At 41.6% G+C, this 13,611-nt stretch overlaps 1 protein-coding gene across 2 annotated transcripts in view; it reads left to right on the top strand.

Moving 5' to 3' along the window:
• ELOVL6 (ELOVL fatty acid elongase 6) overlaps nt 1–13,611 on the top strand; it is a 77,871-nt gene that overhangs the window by 49,410 nt on the left and 14,850 nt on the right. The window contains exons 2-3 of one of the 2 annotated variants that reach the window (XM_044428332.1): nt 1,326–1,356; nt 10,857–10,988. In XM_044428332.1, coding sequence (XP_044284267.1) covers nt 10,918–10,988 — 71 coding nt within the window. In that variant the 5' untranslated portion in view covers nt 1,326–1,356; nt 10,857–10,917. The remainder of the gene's footprint in view (nt 1–1,325; nt 1,357–10,856; nt 10,989–13,611) is intronic. The other variant, XM_044428330.1, reaches the window with a different exon arrangement.

The following is a 13,611-nucleotide window of genomic DNA, read 5'->3' as shown; positions in this document are numbered from 1 at the left end:
TCTACAGTCTCCCAGGCCACCTGTACTTCTTGAACTGACAAAGGCCCATGGGAGGAATAACTTTACATGTGTTCCCCTGGGCTTCAGTTGAACTGCAGGAAGGAATCTACAGATTGCCACGGAGAGTATTGTACAGTGAAAGACAGAACATTCACGCACACTTCCTAGCCAGCTCCTAAATAATAAAATGAACACAAGAGCCCTAAACTCAGCTTATAAGAAGTTCTCCAAACTCTCTTCTTTGAATTTGATTTCAAAAGCAAATCCTTTTCCATGACATTGATAGAAAATGATCAAAATATGTGGGAGAATTGTATGGCTCTGAACTTATTATTGCATGAAGAGCATATTTTTCACATAATTTAGCAGTTTGAAATGTTCTCTCAAGTGCCTATTTCTATTCCAGTATGAAGGAAAATTCATTTATGATAAAATAAATCTATCACAATCATTCTTCATCTGATTTGTAGCTTGGTAAATAGTTTCTGATGCAGGATCTTTAATAACCTGAAAATAAAACTCACTGGAGCACCATGATGGATGAACTATGTATGCACAAACTTTTTTACATCCCCACAATTTCAATATATACACAAGCAGGAAAATCCCTTAAGTAGGATTGCTCTCTTCCGAGGTTGATATAAAAGGAAACTGAATAGTAGCTGGTTTAAACCCAGACACCAAGACATTCTTGGCAGTTGGCCTATAGGTAAAAAGAGCTGGGTTGGTGTGATTTTTCAAGGAACACAATGAACATTTGTCTTCCCTAAGAGGAAACTCAATACTTTGGAGATATCCCTTGGCACTGCTCACATAGCTCTATAATACTTGCTGTGTGCTTTAACCAGAATTGCATTGGAAATTCATGGCTCACTCTTTAGATTTCTCAAGCATTTTAAGTTGCCGGACCTGCAGTGCCTGTAATATAATATCCTTTGAGATATGGAAATAAACATGTCATAACATATGAAAAGATGCACTGATAAAAATAGGGGCAGAGGCAAACATAACAAACAGGATTTCATCACTTTTTAACTTTTGACAGGGATAACTGCTTCTGATCTTGAGTCCTGCTACTAATAAATCAATTCAGACTAGGACTATTACCTGACCAGGGTAATTAGGGTGTCTTGTTGCCTTCAAATGAGCCACCCAGAGCAAATTGGCTTCGGGTCACATGGCACAGCAACTCCTTGTGGGTAGTAACACACCATGGGTTGTCATTTCAAACCAAGTCTTTGAGTCAGTTCATTTACAAATTAATTACTCTTGCATGTCCATAAATCCCAGATTGGGTTTTAACTGTTTCTTTTTTGCTTTCGCAGGCAGCTCTTCCTGAACTTTTTTGAGTACACTGTGAGTGTATAACTCTGCTTAGATGTTGATTGCTCTTCTTTTTATCTGAAGACTCCCCAGAATTTCCCAGCATATCTTCTTGCCTCTTTCTATCTCCTTCCCCCCTCATCCACCCACCCCACACCCTGTAGGCTCAGTGCTGATCGGAGGCTCATACCTACTGTTTCTATTGCTAAATAGTGATCCCTTAGCTTCATGAATCACTATTTTAAGTTATAATGGCAGGCATAGGTTCCAGGCCCATAGAATAGGGAGCATGAGTTATGAAAAAGGCATAACTGTATCTCAGCCAGACCCTTGGGACAGTCACAGCACTGTCTCACTATAGCAGGATACAATGCAAAGTGAGTAATTGCTGTCTTGCATGGCCAATTTGTAAAAGCAGGGTCCAGGAACGAACATGCTAAACATCTAGGTCTCTGAAGCACTATAATTGTATTACTGCTCCTCTATGGCTATGGAAAAAGGATAACCCTGTTAAGCAGGGAAGAGGGGCATTAACTCCCGCACAGTCTATTCTTATCCACTGCTATCCTGTCATATTTTGATACCTAATTGCACCTGCACTAGAATTTCTGCATGACACAGGCCATAAACCAAGGGTGTGCAAACTTTTTCACCAGGGGGCCAGCTGAAAGGTGCCAGTGCTGGGCACGGGCTGGAAAGGTGGTGCTGGCAGTGCACGTGGGCCGGCCAGGGCAGCGCCTGCAGGCATGCGCACTGAGGCAGGGGCGGGGCGCGCGGGTGCGTGCTGCAAGGGGAGGCGAGGCGAGGCGAGGCATGGGCGGGTGGGTGGGCGTGCATGCGGCGAGGCGAGGCAGGGGCAGGGGCAGGCACTCACAAGGCAGTGGCTTGCTTGCTTGGAGATCATTTTCTCCAAGTGAGCAAACTGCTGCCTCCTGCATGTGGGGCGAGGTGGGCCGCGGCGGGCGGGCATGTGGGCGTGCACATGCAGCGGGTCCAAATGGGCATGGCGGGCCGGATAAATGGGCATGGTGGGCCATATCCGGCCGCCAAGCCCTAGCTTGAGGACCCATGCCATAAACACTTCAATTTACATTTTTGGGTGTCAACCATGGGTATCTTACATTTTTCAGAAGTATTCTTAGCACTAAAATGCCATTTTCAAGTTGTATGTCTTGAGCCTTATGCTTCTTTATCTAGACAACCAAGAAGATTGTCTTTCTACTTGTGTAAACAGAAAGTGGATCTTATCCTTCACAGCAATAGAGTTTGGAAAACGGGATGAGGAGGACAGAGCCTTGCCCTGGAAGATTAACCACACCTGGCAGTGTGGTTTGAGGCACAAACAAGATACTGTGTAACTTGGCTGCAGTGGTTTCCTCTCTGCCTAGAATGCCCCCAAAAGCCTTTCTCCATGGTGGCTATTATGACCTTGGAGAGAGATGCACCAGGTGTGGGTCTTTTTGTACCAGCTGTGAAGTGGGGAAAAGAACCTGAGGGGCCAAAGGATTGTTCTGTAAGGAAGGAAAGAGGGAACAGAAACTTTTGATTGTTAATGATACAGGTTCTTTATCTGTATCACTACAGATACAGGTGAGGGACCACCTGCTTCAGCAGAAGTTTGGACATTGTGGACCATTCTTCCACATACAATTCCAACATGGTGCAGACGATCATCTATGAAATGTTTTGGTTTGGGCTGTCATATAACTTGATCCTTGTCACTACAATAGCTACAATATCTTCAAGACACGTAATTAGAGATAGCATTTGAGAAATGAACCATGTTCTCATGTTATTTGTTTTGAAACTAAGATGATTCTTTTAGCCTCATGTAAAAAGTGTTGCAACTCTATACCACATAAAAAGTATGTCCCTGAAGCTTTTTTCCTGATTTGTGTGTTTAGCTCCACAAGGTACAGATTACAGAAATATTTTCCTGTTCAGTCAGAGAATTATATACTAATAGCACTAGCCAAAAGAGGTGATTTAATACACAATTTTTCTGGCCCCAAGTGGCACATTGGGTAACAAATGCACACACACACAGAAGGAAAATCCCAGGAAGTGTTGCCATGGGATGTGGGGAGAGATAGAAATGACTTGGTGGGATGCAAATTTTTCACTTTTGGGACATCTATCCCAGCTTCACAGTGACCACCAAAACTGGATTGCATTAGAACAGTTTGCATTCCTCCCTTTAAAATAGAAGTGACATCATTTCACTATCTTTGTTTGCATACAGTTAACTGGGCAACTGCTTAAACATGGTTATTAACAGTCAGAAATGACACACAGCATAATTAAACCATGGATTTGAACTGCCTCTTTAAAAAGTAACCATAGTTCTGAGTCACCTTTTTCATTTCCTAACAAGTTTTCAGTTGTTTCCCATAGATGCACAATGGGCATATGTTCATCATCAGCTACAAGGAAATGAAATGTCTCTTGAATGTAGAAGGGAGGCAATGAGAGAAGAAAAATGTCCTCTACAAATAATTAAACAGGGAGGGGAAGGTATAATGAAAAGACATTCCTTTCAAAGGCTCAAACTGAAAATCAATAAATCCTAGCTAATATATCAGTATGTATTTAATATGTTCTACCCAGTCTGAGCCATGCAGGATCAGACCAAATATCTATCAAGTCCAGATTCTGTTCATCCAGTTGCCAATCAGATGCCCACATCAGAACATGAATGCAAACGTTCCCACCTGCCCATGTCTGCCAGCAGCTGGTGTATATCAGCATACCGCCTCTGAGAATGAAGATAACCTAGGATAGGTAGCCAATGACAGCCTTCCCCTCCATGAATTTGTCGAATCCCTTTTGTCTAACCATCATCCATTGTAGCTGACAATACAGTAGTTTCAACATTCCAAACAAGAGCAATACAAATGCAATCTTCTATTACAAGAAGATGTAATAGACTGGAACAGATACACATCTAGAAATATTACACTGCTAGAAATCAGCCAAGATGTGGTGCAGCTGTGCTGTGGATAGACCAATGCTACCAGGCTTCTCTAAAACTGGTGAAAGTCTTACATGTGAGCAGGAGAGGAGCAAAAATATTAGTTCTGCCTCTAATCCTTTGGCTGAACAGGTGTTAGGTCCCATTGCTGCTTTTTGCATTGCCCTTTTCCACAGCTTCTTCAAAAGTTATGCCTAAGCACATTGCCAAGGGTTTTCATTTCAAGGCTTATCTTACAGCCATTAATATCTTATTTCCACAGTGTGCAGACATTTCCATTTTCTCTAGCCCAGGCCCGCACAGTTTTGGTGACCCACCAAGTCAAAGAAAGTTCCCCAGGCATGTATTCTGGCCTGGCAGATTTTGACAAAATAATAAGTTTTTGCTCGGGCTCTTGGTGAAGCCTAGTACATAAAATGATGAGGGTATATCCAGTTTTGCTAGTCTGTCAGAAACCATAGAGGGTCCATCTGCTTGACTTCTTGGCCATTCGTCTTTGTTGTTTAATATCAGGGATTGGCTACAGGAGATTCTATTTCTGAGAATGGCTGTTAATCCAAGGCCAAGCATACCTTCTCAAATGAAGGAATGCCTGCTTTTTTGTTGAACACAAAAGATTGCACTGGAATATTGTGCATTTATTTATTAATGTTCTTATCCCAGTCAATTACAACCACCTTCCCCAAGCAACAGGCCAAGTCAAACATCATTGTGGACTTAAGTTGATTTGTCTTAGAAGCAGCCAGATGTAAGGCTACAAGTCTGCAAAGTATATTATCTCCTTCCTAGCTAATTCCTAGCTGAGGTGTGGATTAGTGTAGTTCCCTCTTGTACTGAAACTTGCATTTCCCTCTAGCTTTTATGGAACTGCAGTTTTTGTTCTGGCACCATAGCTTGCATTTGCTGAAATGATGTTGCAGCAATAGATGGGGCAGAACTTTTATAGGAAAAAGTATTGTTTCCGATGCGAGTGTCAAGGAAAGGAAAGGTTAAATTGTTGTAGCATCTGTTGGTCTGAGGCTGAAAAACTATGCTACTGTTGGCATGTGGAGTTGGGTGTCAGTGGGGATGAAATTAATTAAAAATAGAACAGGTTTATTTCCCCTTGATAGGAAAATATACAGTATTTAAATAAACTGTGTTATTCAGAAAGCACATGTGAACTGGGATGAAGCTGGAGCCAACCCCCTCCCCCCCATGAAGTGAAGACAGTGAATGGAAAATTCACATAGTAACTCCATGGCTTTCCCCTATGGGTAGTTTAGTTTAGCTTTTGTTTTTTGGCAATATTCCCAATAGACAAAGAGGAGACAATGATCCAGTATGCACATCACATCAACCCAGGTATTGTGTGAGTGGAACTAAATAATGTATCCCTGGATTGTTTTCTCTGACATCCAATTCCTGAACTGTAGTCTGTTGGGGAAGAGACAACCCATAGTTAAAACTGATGGTTTGTTGTTAGGTTCCAACTCCAAGTTATATCTCCATCAGCAGCCCACAGTTCTGGAAGTAGGATTTCAGTGGGTACAGGGAACTGCTGAAGGAAAGCTATTCACAGAAAGAAAGGATCCAAACCATTTTTAATTAGGGAAATTAAGTCTTTCTAGGGGAAAATGAAGAAAGCCAAGATTCTGTGTTTCATGATATGAACATGATCCATGAGCCTTAGGCCAGGTCTTTGACACCAGCAATATAACACAATATCTCTAAAGCCATCCCTGCCCTATTTCCATCCAGAGCACCATACAAAAAACTTAATGCAAAATGGGTGTCCTTGGCACTTCAGCAAATGAGAGGCTGAAATGCTGGAGGGTTGCCTTAAGGTTATGCATATTTGTCTGTGCTATTAAATACACACTTTGCTTTAGCATGTTGAGAAATGCATTAATGAAGGCACTTACATTAATGAAGACATAAAAGAACTTTCAGCAGTACTGGAAATAATGTAATCAATAATATCATAACCCATCCCACTGCTTACATAACTTATTGGTGAAGCAAGGATATTTTACTGATCTCCTAGCAATAATGACTTACACAGACAATGCAGACATGCAGGCAACATAGATAATTTGTGACCTTTAACAGTCAGGAAAAGGAGCTAATTAAAAAGTTGTTAAATGACCTAATATATATTAATATAGTTGCTGGCCTACTTAAGTTGCTTGAAAGCAAGGAAACTCAGAAATAATCTGAGTGCCATTTTTGTTAAATAAGTGCATTTTCTTACAGTGGAATCATGAGCTTATCCAGTCTATGATCCTAAACAGACATAAACTGGGGGAGAGAGAAAACAAAAGTTTGTGTGCATTTCTCTTGTTAGTTAACTTCACAGAGGTGAGGCGTAAAAGATCTCACACCAAAGAATTTGGGTCTACCCCACTGAGTTTCTATTTGTAAGTGATCAACTTTGACAACTGGCCCCAGAGAGTGTCATATGCTGAATGGCTGCAAACAGATCTGTACATTTGCACTGGCCAATGGTGGGGTGCGTGTGGACATGTGCTAGAGACCACTCACCATCATGGCAGCTGCCTCCTTCTCTGCAGAGACCAGCATTCTTGTGATGCTGAAAGATAGACCTACGGAGAGAGTGTTGTGTGGGAGGGACCTGTTTGGCTACAATCCAAAGAGAAAGCAGGCAGGCTGACAGCTCAGAAACCTATCCTTTCTTGCCCACCCCATTCCACTGTACACAGCTGGTGGAATGACTGGGCAACTGCCAAGGGCCCATGACCCAGTAGGGCCCACCCACAAGGGCCCTCTGGAGTAGTTCTTTGCCATTGCAACCTGCCCTTCACACACTGAACTGCTTGTTCAGTGGTTCTTTCCTGTCATTCGAGTAAGTGGTAGCAAAGATAAGAAAGAGCACGAGGCTGCAGCTGGTGACAGTGGTGGTGTGGACGTGGGAGGCTGCCCCTGATGGCAGCTTGCCCAAAAGCTCTTTGAAACCTGGAGATGGTGCTGCCCCTGGTCTTTACCTGGGTAGGGATATCAGCTTTCACATAGTTTCTTTTTGTGTGAGGAGAAAAAGAAGGACATAGTCACTTAAGGTTATGGAAATGGTATGATACTTTTGAATGTGACGTATTGACAAGACGATATGTGAGGGGGGCTGAACAGTTTTCAAGCAAAACAAAACAAAACAAACAAACAACACAAAAACCTAAAACAACAAAAAGAGCAAAGGATACAAAACAAAGGAAAAGTGGGTCAGGCTGAGAACTCCCCCCCCCCCCATTGTCAAGTCCACTGCAAACCACAAAAAGCCTGATAGCACTTTCTTTGTGGTGACTGTCAAGGCTTTGCCGTCTGCTTGGCTTGGCTTCTTTCTTGTGTTGGTTGCACCAGTAAGCTTATGAGTGTTGGCCTCAAGCCTGTCAGGTTGCAGTACTGCCTGCCGTTCTACTCTTCTCTCCCTCTAAGGAAACAGAGGGAGGAAAACACTCCCAGTCTAAGTCCTCCATAATGCCACACTTATGAGGACCAACTGCGATCTACTCAGTGACAAGAGATATTCATAACATGAGCAGATTTTATTGCTTCACATTTTCAAGACTAGGCTGTGACAGTAAAATTGCATCTTCATGCTAAGTGCTGGTGTGTCTGGGCAGATGATAGCCCTCCAGATGCATTGGACTTCAGAAGCCCTGCCTGCATGGCCAATGGTTAAGAGGTGACATTCAAAGCATATTGGAAGTCAACTTTCTGCCTATTCATGGCCTAAATAATTAGGATCAAGAATTTCAGGATCAAGACTGAAAAAAGACTTTGTTTTCTGGCGGTGCAGAGGAAACGAAATGTAGACCTTGTATCTTTCCCCATCCCAATAGCAAAAAAGTGGTCGAAGGACGGGAGCAAGGGAAAGAAATTAAGCATATCCTGTGAATACAGTTCTGTTTTCATGAACTAGATGAAAAAGAGAAACACTGTTTTTTTAAAAAAAAACTTTCTCCCAGCAATATGTCTAGTATGACCTTTTTCTAGACAGTTCTAGACATAAAAACTGAAAGGTTTTAGGTAAAGACATTGTTTGGGTTTTGAGAGGTTGAATGGGGATTTGCATGCCATCAAAAGTATGTATTCTATAGCATTTTAAAAGCTCTGATTATTTTTTCTTACACTTGAGGCAATGAATGTCTGTGAGCTCCTTGAGCAGGAAAAATGTCCAAAAGACAAGAACATAGCCTATTTGATATGGATTAATTTCTGAATAAGTGTATGAGAGTCAATTTTGTGTGAAATCATGCTTAGTCACTCATATGGAAGTATTCCTCTGTCCATGGAGCAGGTATAGGTGTTTTTTTGCTGGAAAGCTGTGGCCTTTTCCACATGTTCTCTTCTATATAAGTATTAAACAAGTCCTGGTGTGGGGAAAGGAGGGGAGGATGTTAAGAAATGCAGTTCTGACAATTTAAAAAGATACTGGCAAACATGGAATCCAAGTATCACTCTAGTTGGGGTCAGACAAGACAAATGCCACACCTGCTTCATGACCCACCATGGTTTATCATGTGTGAAACTAGTCACTAACAAAAGTGACTGGATGCAGGCAACACTCAAGGTTTGAATATGGATATGGGTTGAATGTGGGTGGTCATTGAACTGTGGTATATTGTGCTGTCTGAACTGAGTCGAGAGTCAAGATCATGCTATGGTGAGCAACCCACAAACAACCCAATTCAACTGAAAACTACGGGTTCTCTTCGTGGGTTGCTTGTGGCTAACCAGCCATGACAAAATAAGACATTATCTTATTTTAATTGTGCTTGTTGTTAACCATCCTGAAACGTCAGTAATGGGATGGTATATAAATGCTTTAAATAAATATAAATAAATAAATTGTTAGACCCTGTTTTAGACCCAAGAAACAACTTGCTGCTCTTCCCAAATGGGTCCTGGGTGACCAGCAGTGACAGCCGCCCAAAAGGTTTCCAGGTGACTCTTGTGGGCAACTGGCACTGGACTTCCCCATCCCCACTGTGATCACAAGCAAGTTCAGACTTGCCCTGGCATTTTCACATGTAAACATTTCCCCCTTCCAATTCTGAAATCTGGCTGTCAAACTGGCTTTTGCAATCCCCCTTTTGACAGCCCCTTCAAAGTGCCCCAGAGGCACTTGGGCAGGGGCTGCCCATGGTTATCAAGCTATTTTTTTTAATAGCCGTTTTCCCCAAACATTTACAGAGAAACATATCCTGGCTCTTGTCAGCATCAGACACTCAGAGATGCATGAATGGGAAGCCTTTGGTGGGCAATGTGTACAAGGGTGCCTGCTCGCTAGTCCAGAAGGTGCTGATCCGGGGCATTGCCCCACAGCGGGCAAGCTTATTTTCCCTTTGGTTATGTTAGGCTATTTTTTCCTTTGCTGACCTCAGGCAGATGCAAAAGTATGACACATTTCATTTTACGAGAGTAATTACCTTTGTCAACTGTCAAAGGTAAAGTTCCACTTTCAAGTAGGATTTAGAAAAGTTTTTTAATTCAGGAAAATATTCAGGAATATATGTACACACACACACACACACACACACACACCTGTATCCTTCCCTCCCTTCCCCCATTAAATCCTTTCTAAATGATTGCTTCGCGTGATGCACAAGTGTGCTATGTGTGGGTCCAGGCTCTAGACCTGCTCTCTCCTAGTGCAGAATCCGGGGTCTTGCATTAAATAACGCTGCTTTGAAGACATATAACTAGAACTTCCATAGTGTGATTTGCCAGATAAAATACTGTTTGCCTCTAGTTTATGTCTAGTTTGAGGGCACAGTAAGCTAGAATATATATTTTTATTCTTTCATTTGAATTGCAATCATTTTCCCATTAAGTTACTCTAAATCCTTGTACAAAACTATTTTGTTTCTGTTTGTTTTATTTTGTTTTTTGTTTTATTGGGGTTTGCTGCACTGTCCATTACTCAGCTATCTAGGAAGTTCTCTTCTAGCCTAGCTGTAGGAACAAATTATAACATTATCAGTAGTTTCTGGAAGGAATTGGAATACTTAGAATGGATCCTAGATGGCTGACCAAGATCTTAATGACTACTTGTTGACTGATGATGCTGTGCCGCATTCTCCAGATGAGCAGTGCTAACTGAGGTTGACGAAGACTAAAACAGAGATTGTTTCCTTCTCAGATTTACTAGTCCTGATGTCGGCATGCTATCTGGTATCAGAGGTATTTTGCTTATGTCCACCAGTTGCTGGGAGACATGGAGAGCAGGATGCTGCTGTCCTCATGTCCTGCTGGTGTGTTTGCCATGGGCATCCCATTATCCCCTCTGCGAACAGAATGATGGACTTTGGTCAGATCCAGCAGGGCTATTCTTACATTCTTATGTAGCTGGGCCATTGTTTTTGACATGAGCCAGGGCAGTAATATATGTGAAACTGCTTTCATGTATACAGTATGAATTTACCTTAACTGTATTGAATAGGTCCAGATTGAATGCATTTCTGTGACAAAACATCTCTGTATATGTACATGGGAAACTGGTTGTAGACAGGTAAACGGATGACTGAATGTCATTTAGTGACTGTAGTTTGTTTTTCTGTTATAGGAAAAAATCTTTCCTGTTTTCTGCTCTATATGCTGCCTTTATATTTGGTGGTCGACATCTAATGAATAAAAGAGCAAAATTTGAACTGAGGAAGCCACTAGTACTGTGGTCCCTGAGCCTTGCACTCTTCAGGTAAGCAATCATTTAAAAGGAATTTTCCTAATTTGTTTTATTTATTCATATGTTAAGATAAACATGAGAAATTTCATTCTGTCATGGACATCCTTTCTGGTTTCTGGTTCTTTATGTCATTCTTGCAGTTTTTTCCTAATGTTTTACAAGGATCATGGCAGGAGGGAAGACATTAATCCCCAAGTATTTCTTAAATTTTGTATGTATCAGCCATTCCCATACACTCTGGACCGTTTACAACAAATTAAAACCAACAGTGATAAAAATTGACTAAGACAACATATTAAAACTGACATGAGAACTAATCTGGGAATGCATGTGGGAAGAGATACATCCTAAACTCCCTCTTAAGGGTGGCAATTTGGGAATTCAAACACATCTTTCCTGGTAGACCATTCCACAGTGTAGGGAGAAACTGAAAGTGTTCTCTGTGTTGTTAACACTGATCACACAGAAGCGGGCTTCAGGAGTTTATCTCCAGAGGACCTTAGCTGGTGAGGTGGAATCTATGGGCAAAGGTGCTCCAGAAGGTAAAATATGCCTGAGAAGATTACATTATGCTACCAAGCATGGCAAAACCCAACACTCAGTTGGTACCTACAATGGCTAGACTCCACTGGAGACATGCTTGCCGAAGCGCAATAGAAATGGATGAGAGATGCACAGACAGGTTTCTCATAGGGTATAAGCACCCCCATGTGGCAAGATTCCAGATGCTCAGATCCTGAAAAGGTGTGATTTCTTTACCATACCTAATAACTACTGCAGTGAAATTGCTTAACTGCTTTAGAAAACAGTTTCATTCCATCAGTTCTAACTTCGTTTGAAGCAATGCCTGCCTGTGCTCCAGCACCCCAGCAGGACTCCCTGCTATGTCTGCTCTGGGATCCCCTTTAACAGTAGGCTGAGAGACAACCATTTCAATTCTCCACAGTGCTCTTGAATGATGCTGGATGACATGGTAAGGCATTGTGGTTATTGAAACAGCAGTTCTGAGCTATCCAGCTGTGATGAGTGTGTACAACGTTAGCTTCCTACTGCTGCTGCCTGTCAGGTTAGCTCACTGAGATGAGGGAGCCCACCAGAAGATATGCCAAAGCCCTTCCCCATATTCTGCCAATAGCAATGGCTCTTTTTGGGATCCAGAGACAATAAGGGTAAATGTCAAAGCACTTAGTTGGCAGACTACAGAAAAGAGACTATAAAGATAAAGTAAGTACAAAATACAGTGTTTGCATCCTTTCTGCTATCAGAAAGCCCTCAAAGAAATGACAGCAAATGGACTCATGGCTGGCATGCAGCTGTTTCTTCAACTTGGTCTGTATTGCAGTTCTGGTGATAGGAAGATTCTCTAACCTTATATAGGTTTTTTGGTGTTCACTATGAGCACATATGATCTCATTAAACCAGACATAATTATATAACTACACAATTGCTACATAATTGGGGAAGAATCTTAAAAGATAACAGCATATACATCTTGGACACTTCTGTGCAGGGACTGACCTTGGCCGGGCCCACCTTGTGGGAAACAACAGTTTTCATATTGGCAGAGCTACTGCCCAGATCCTCCCGGTTTCCAGGCCATATCCAAGCACTGAATGATGGGCAACAGGTACTGAATGACATTCCTGGAGGTTGTCTGTCATTAGGCTACATTCAAGGCCATCTGAAAACAAAATTAGTTAACAAGCTCCACATAGGCAACTCTACACATCATGAGCTCAATGGCACTAGGCAGCAGAGGGCAAGAGATAGCAGTAGACAGCTAGTTCAGGCCCAGTGGAGAAGAACAAAGAGTAACAATAGCTGTACAGAGAAGCCTCAGACAAAAGGATGAAATGGTCATGCACCACCGTCTCCTCATGATCACAGTGATCTTTCAGGCATTAACAAAACACCCAAGAAAGCTCAAGCTGATCCTGTGTCCAGTATTTCTTGTTCTCTTTTATCGTCTTCCTGGGATCTTTCTTACATTGGGGGGCTGTGATCTATAAGTGAGTTCTTCAGATTGGGAATGAATGAAAAACTCATTCCATTTACATTTCAATTCGTGCATCCCAGATTCACACTTCAACACTGAAACGCTTATACATCGAAACCTGTTCTTTTTCAAAGTTTCTAATGCAGTTCACAAAAAGGGGGCATGTTAAAAATGCGTATATTTGTCATAGTGTGTGCAGAATTTGTCTATTTGGAGAAGTGCACACAAAAACAGATTATTCAATGGAAAAATCGAAATGGCAAAACACGTGCATTTGAAACTATATATGTTGAAAATGTGCATGAAAATATGAATTTCCATGAATGAATTTCCATGTGAAATAAACTGTAGAAACTGAACATAATGAAGCAGTGGAAAAATGAGTATCTGAGTGAACTATGTGACCATCCCAACTTCAGAATTTTCCTTCACACTGCTCATTTGCATTATGTTAATTTTGTTATTTGTTTTAGAGGATACATTTTTGTGGTCTTTATATGCAATTTTTATTTTGTATTATGTTTATAGAATGTCATATAATTGTGTGTTACGTCCCCAGGGGGCTGCATGGGCTTTAAACATAATATATACATATTTAAAATAAATACATGGATGAATGATCTCAGGGATATGCAAAGC

Source organism: Varanus komodoensis, unplaced genomic scaffold (genome assembly GCF_004798865.1).
Source record: "Varanus komodoensis strain SLA01 unplaced genomic scaffold, ASM479886v1 scaffold2, whole genome shotgun sequence".
Taxonomy (NCBI): domain Eukaryota; kingdom Metazoa; phylum Chordata; class Lepidosauria; order Squamata; family Varanidae; genus Varanus; species Varanus komodoensis.
Note: the sequence above shows the minus strand (reverse complement) of the source record. Positions and strands in the feature narration are given on the sequence as shown.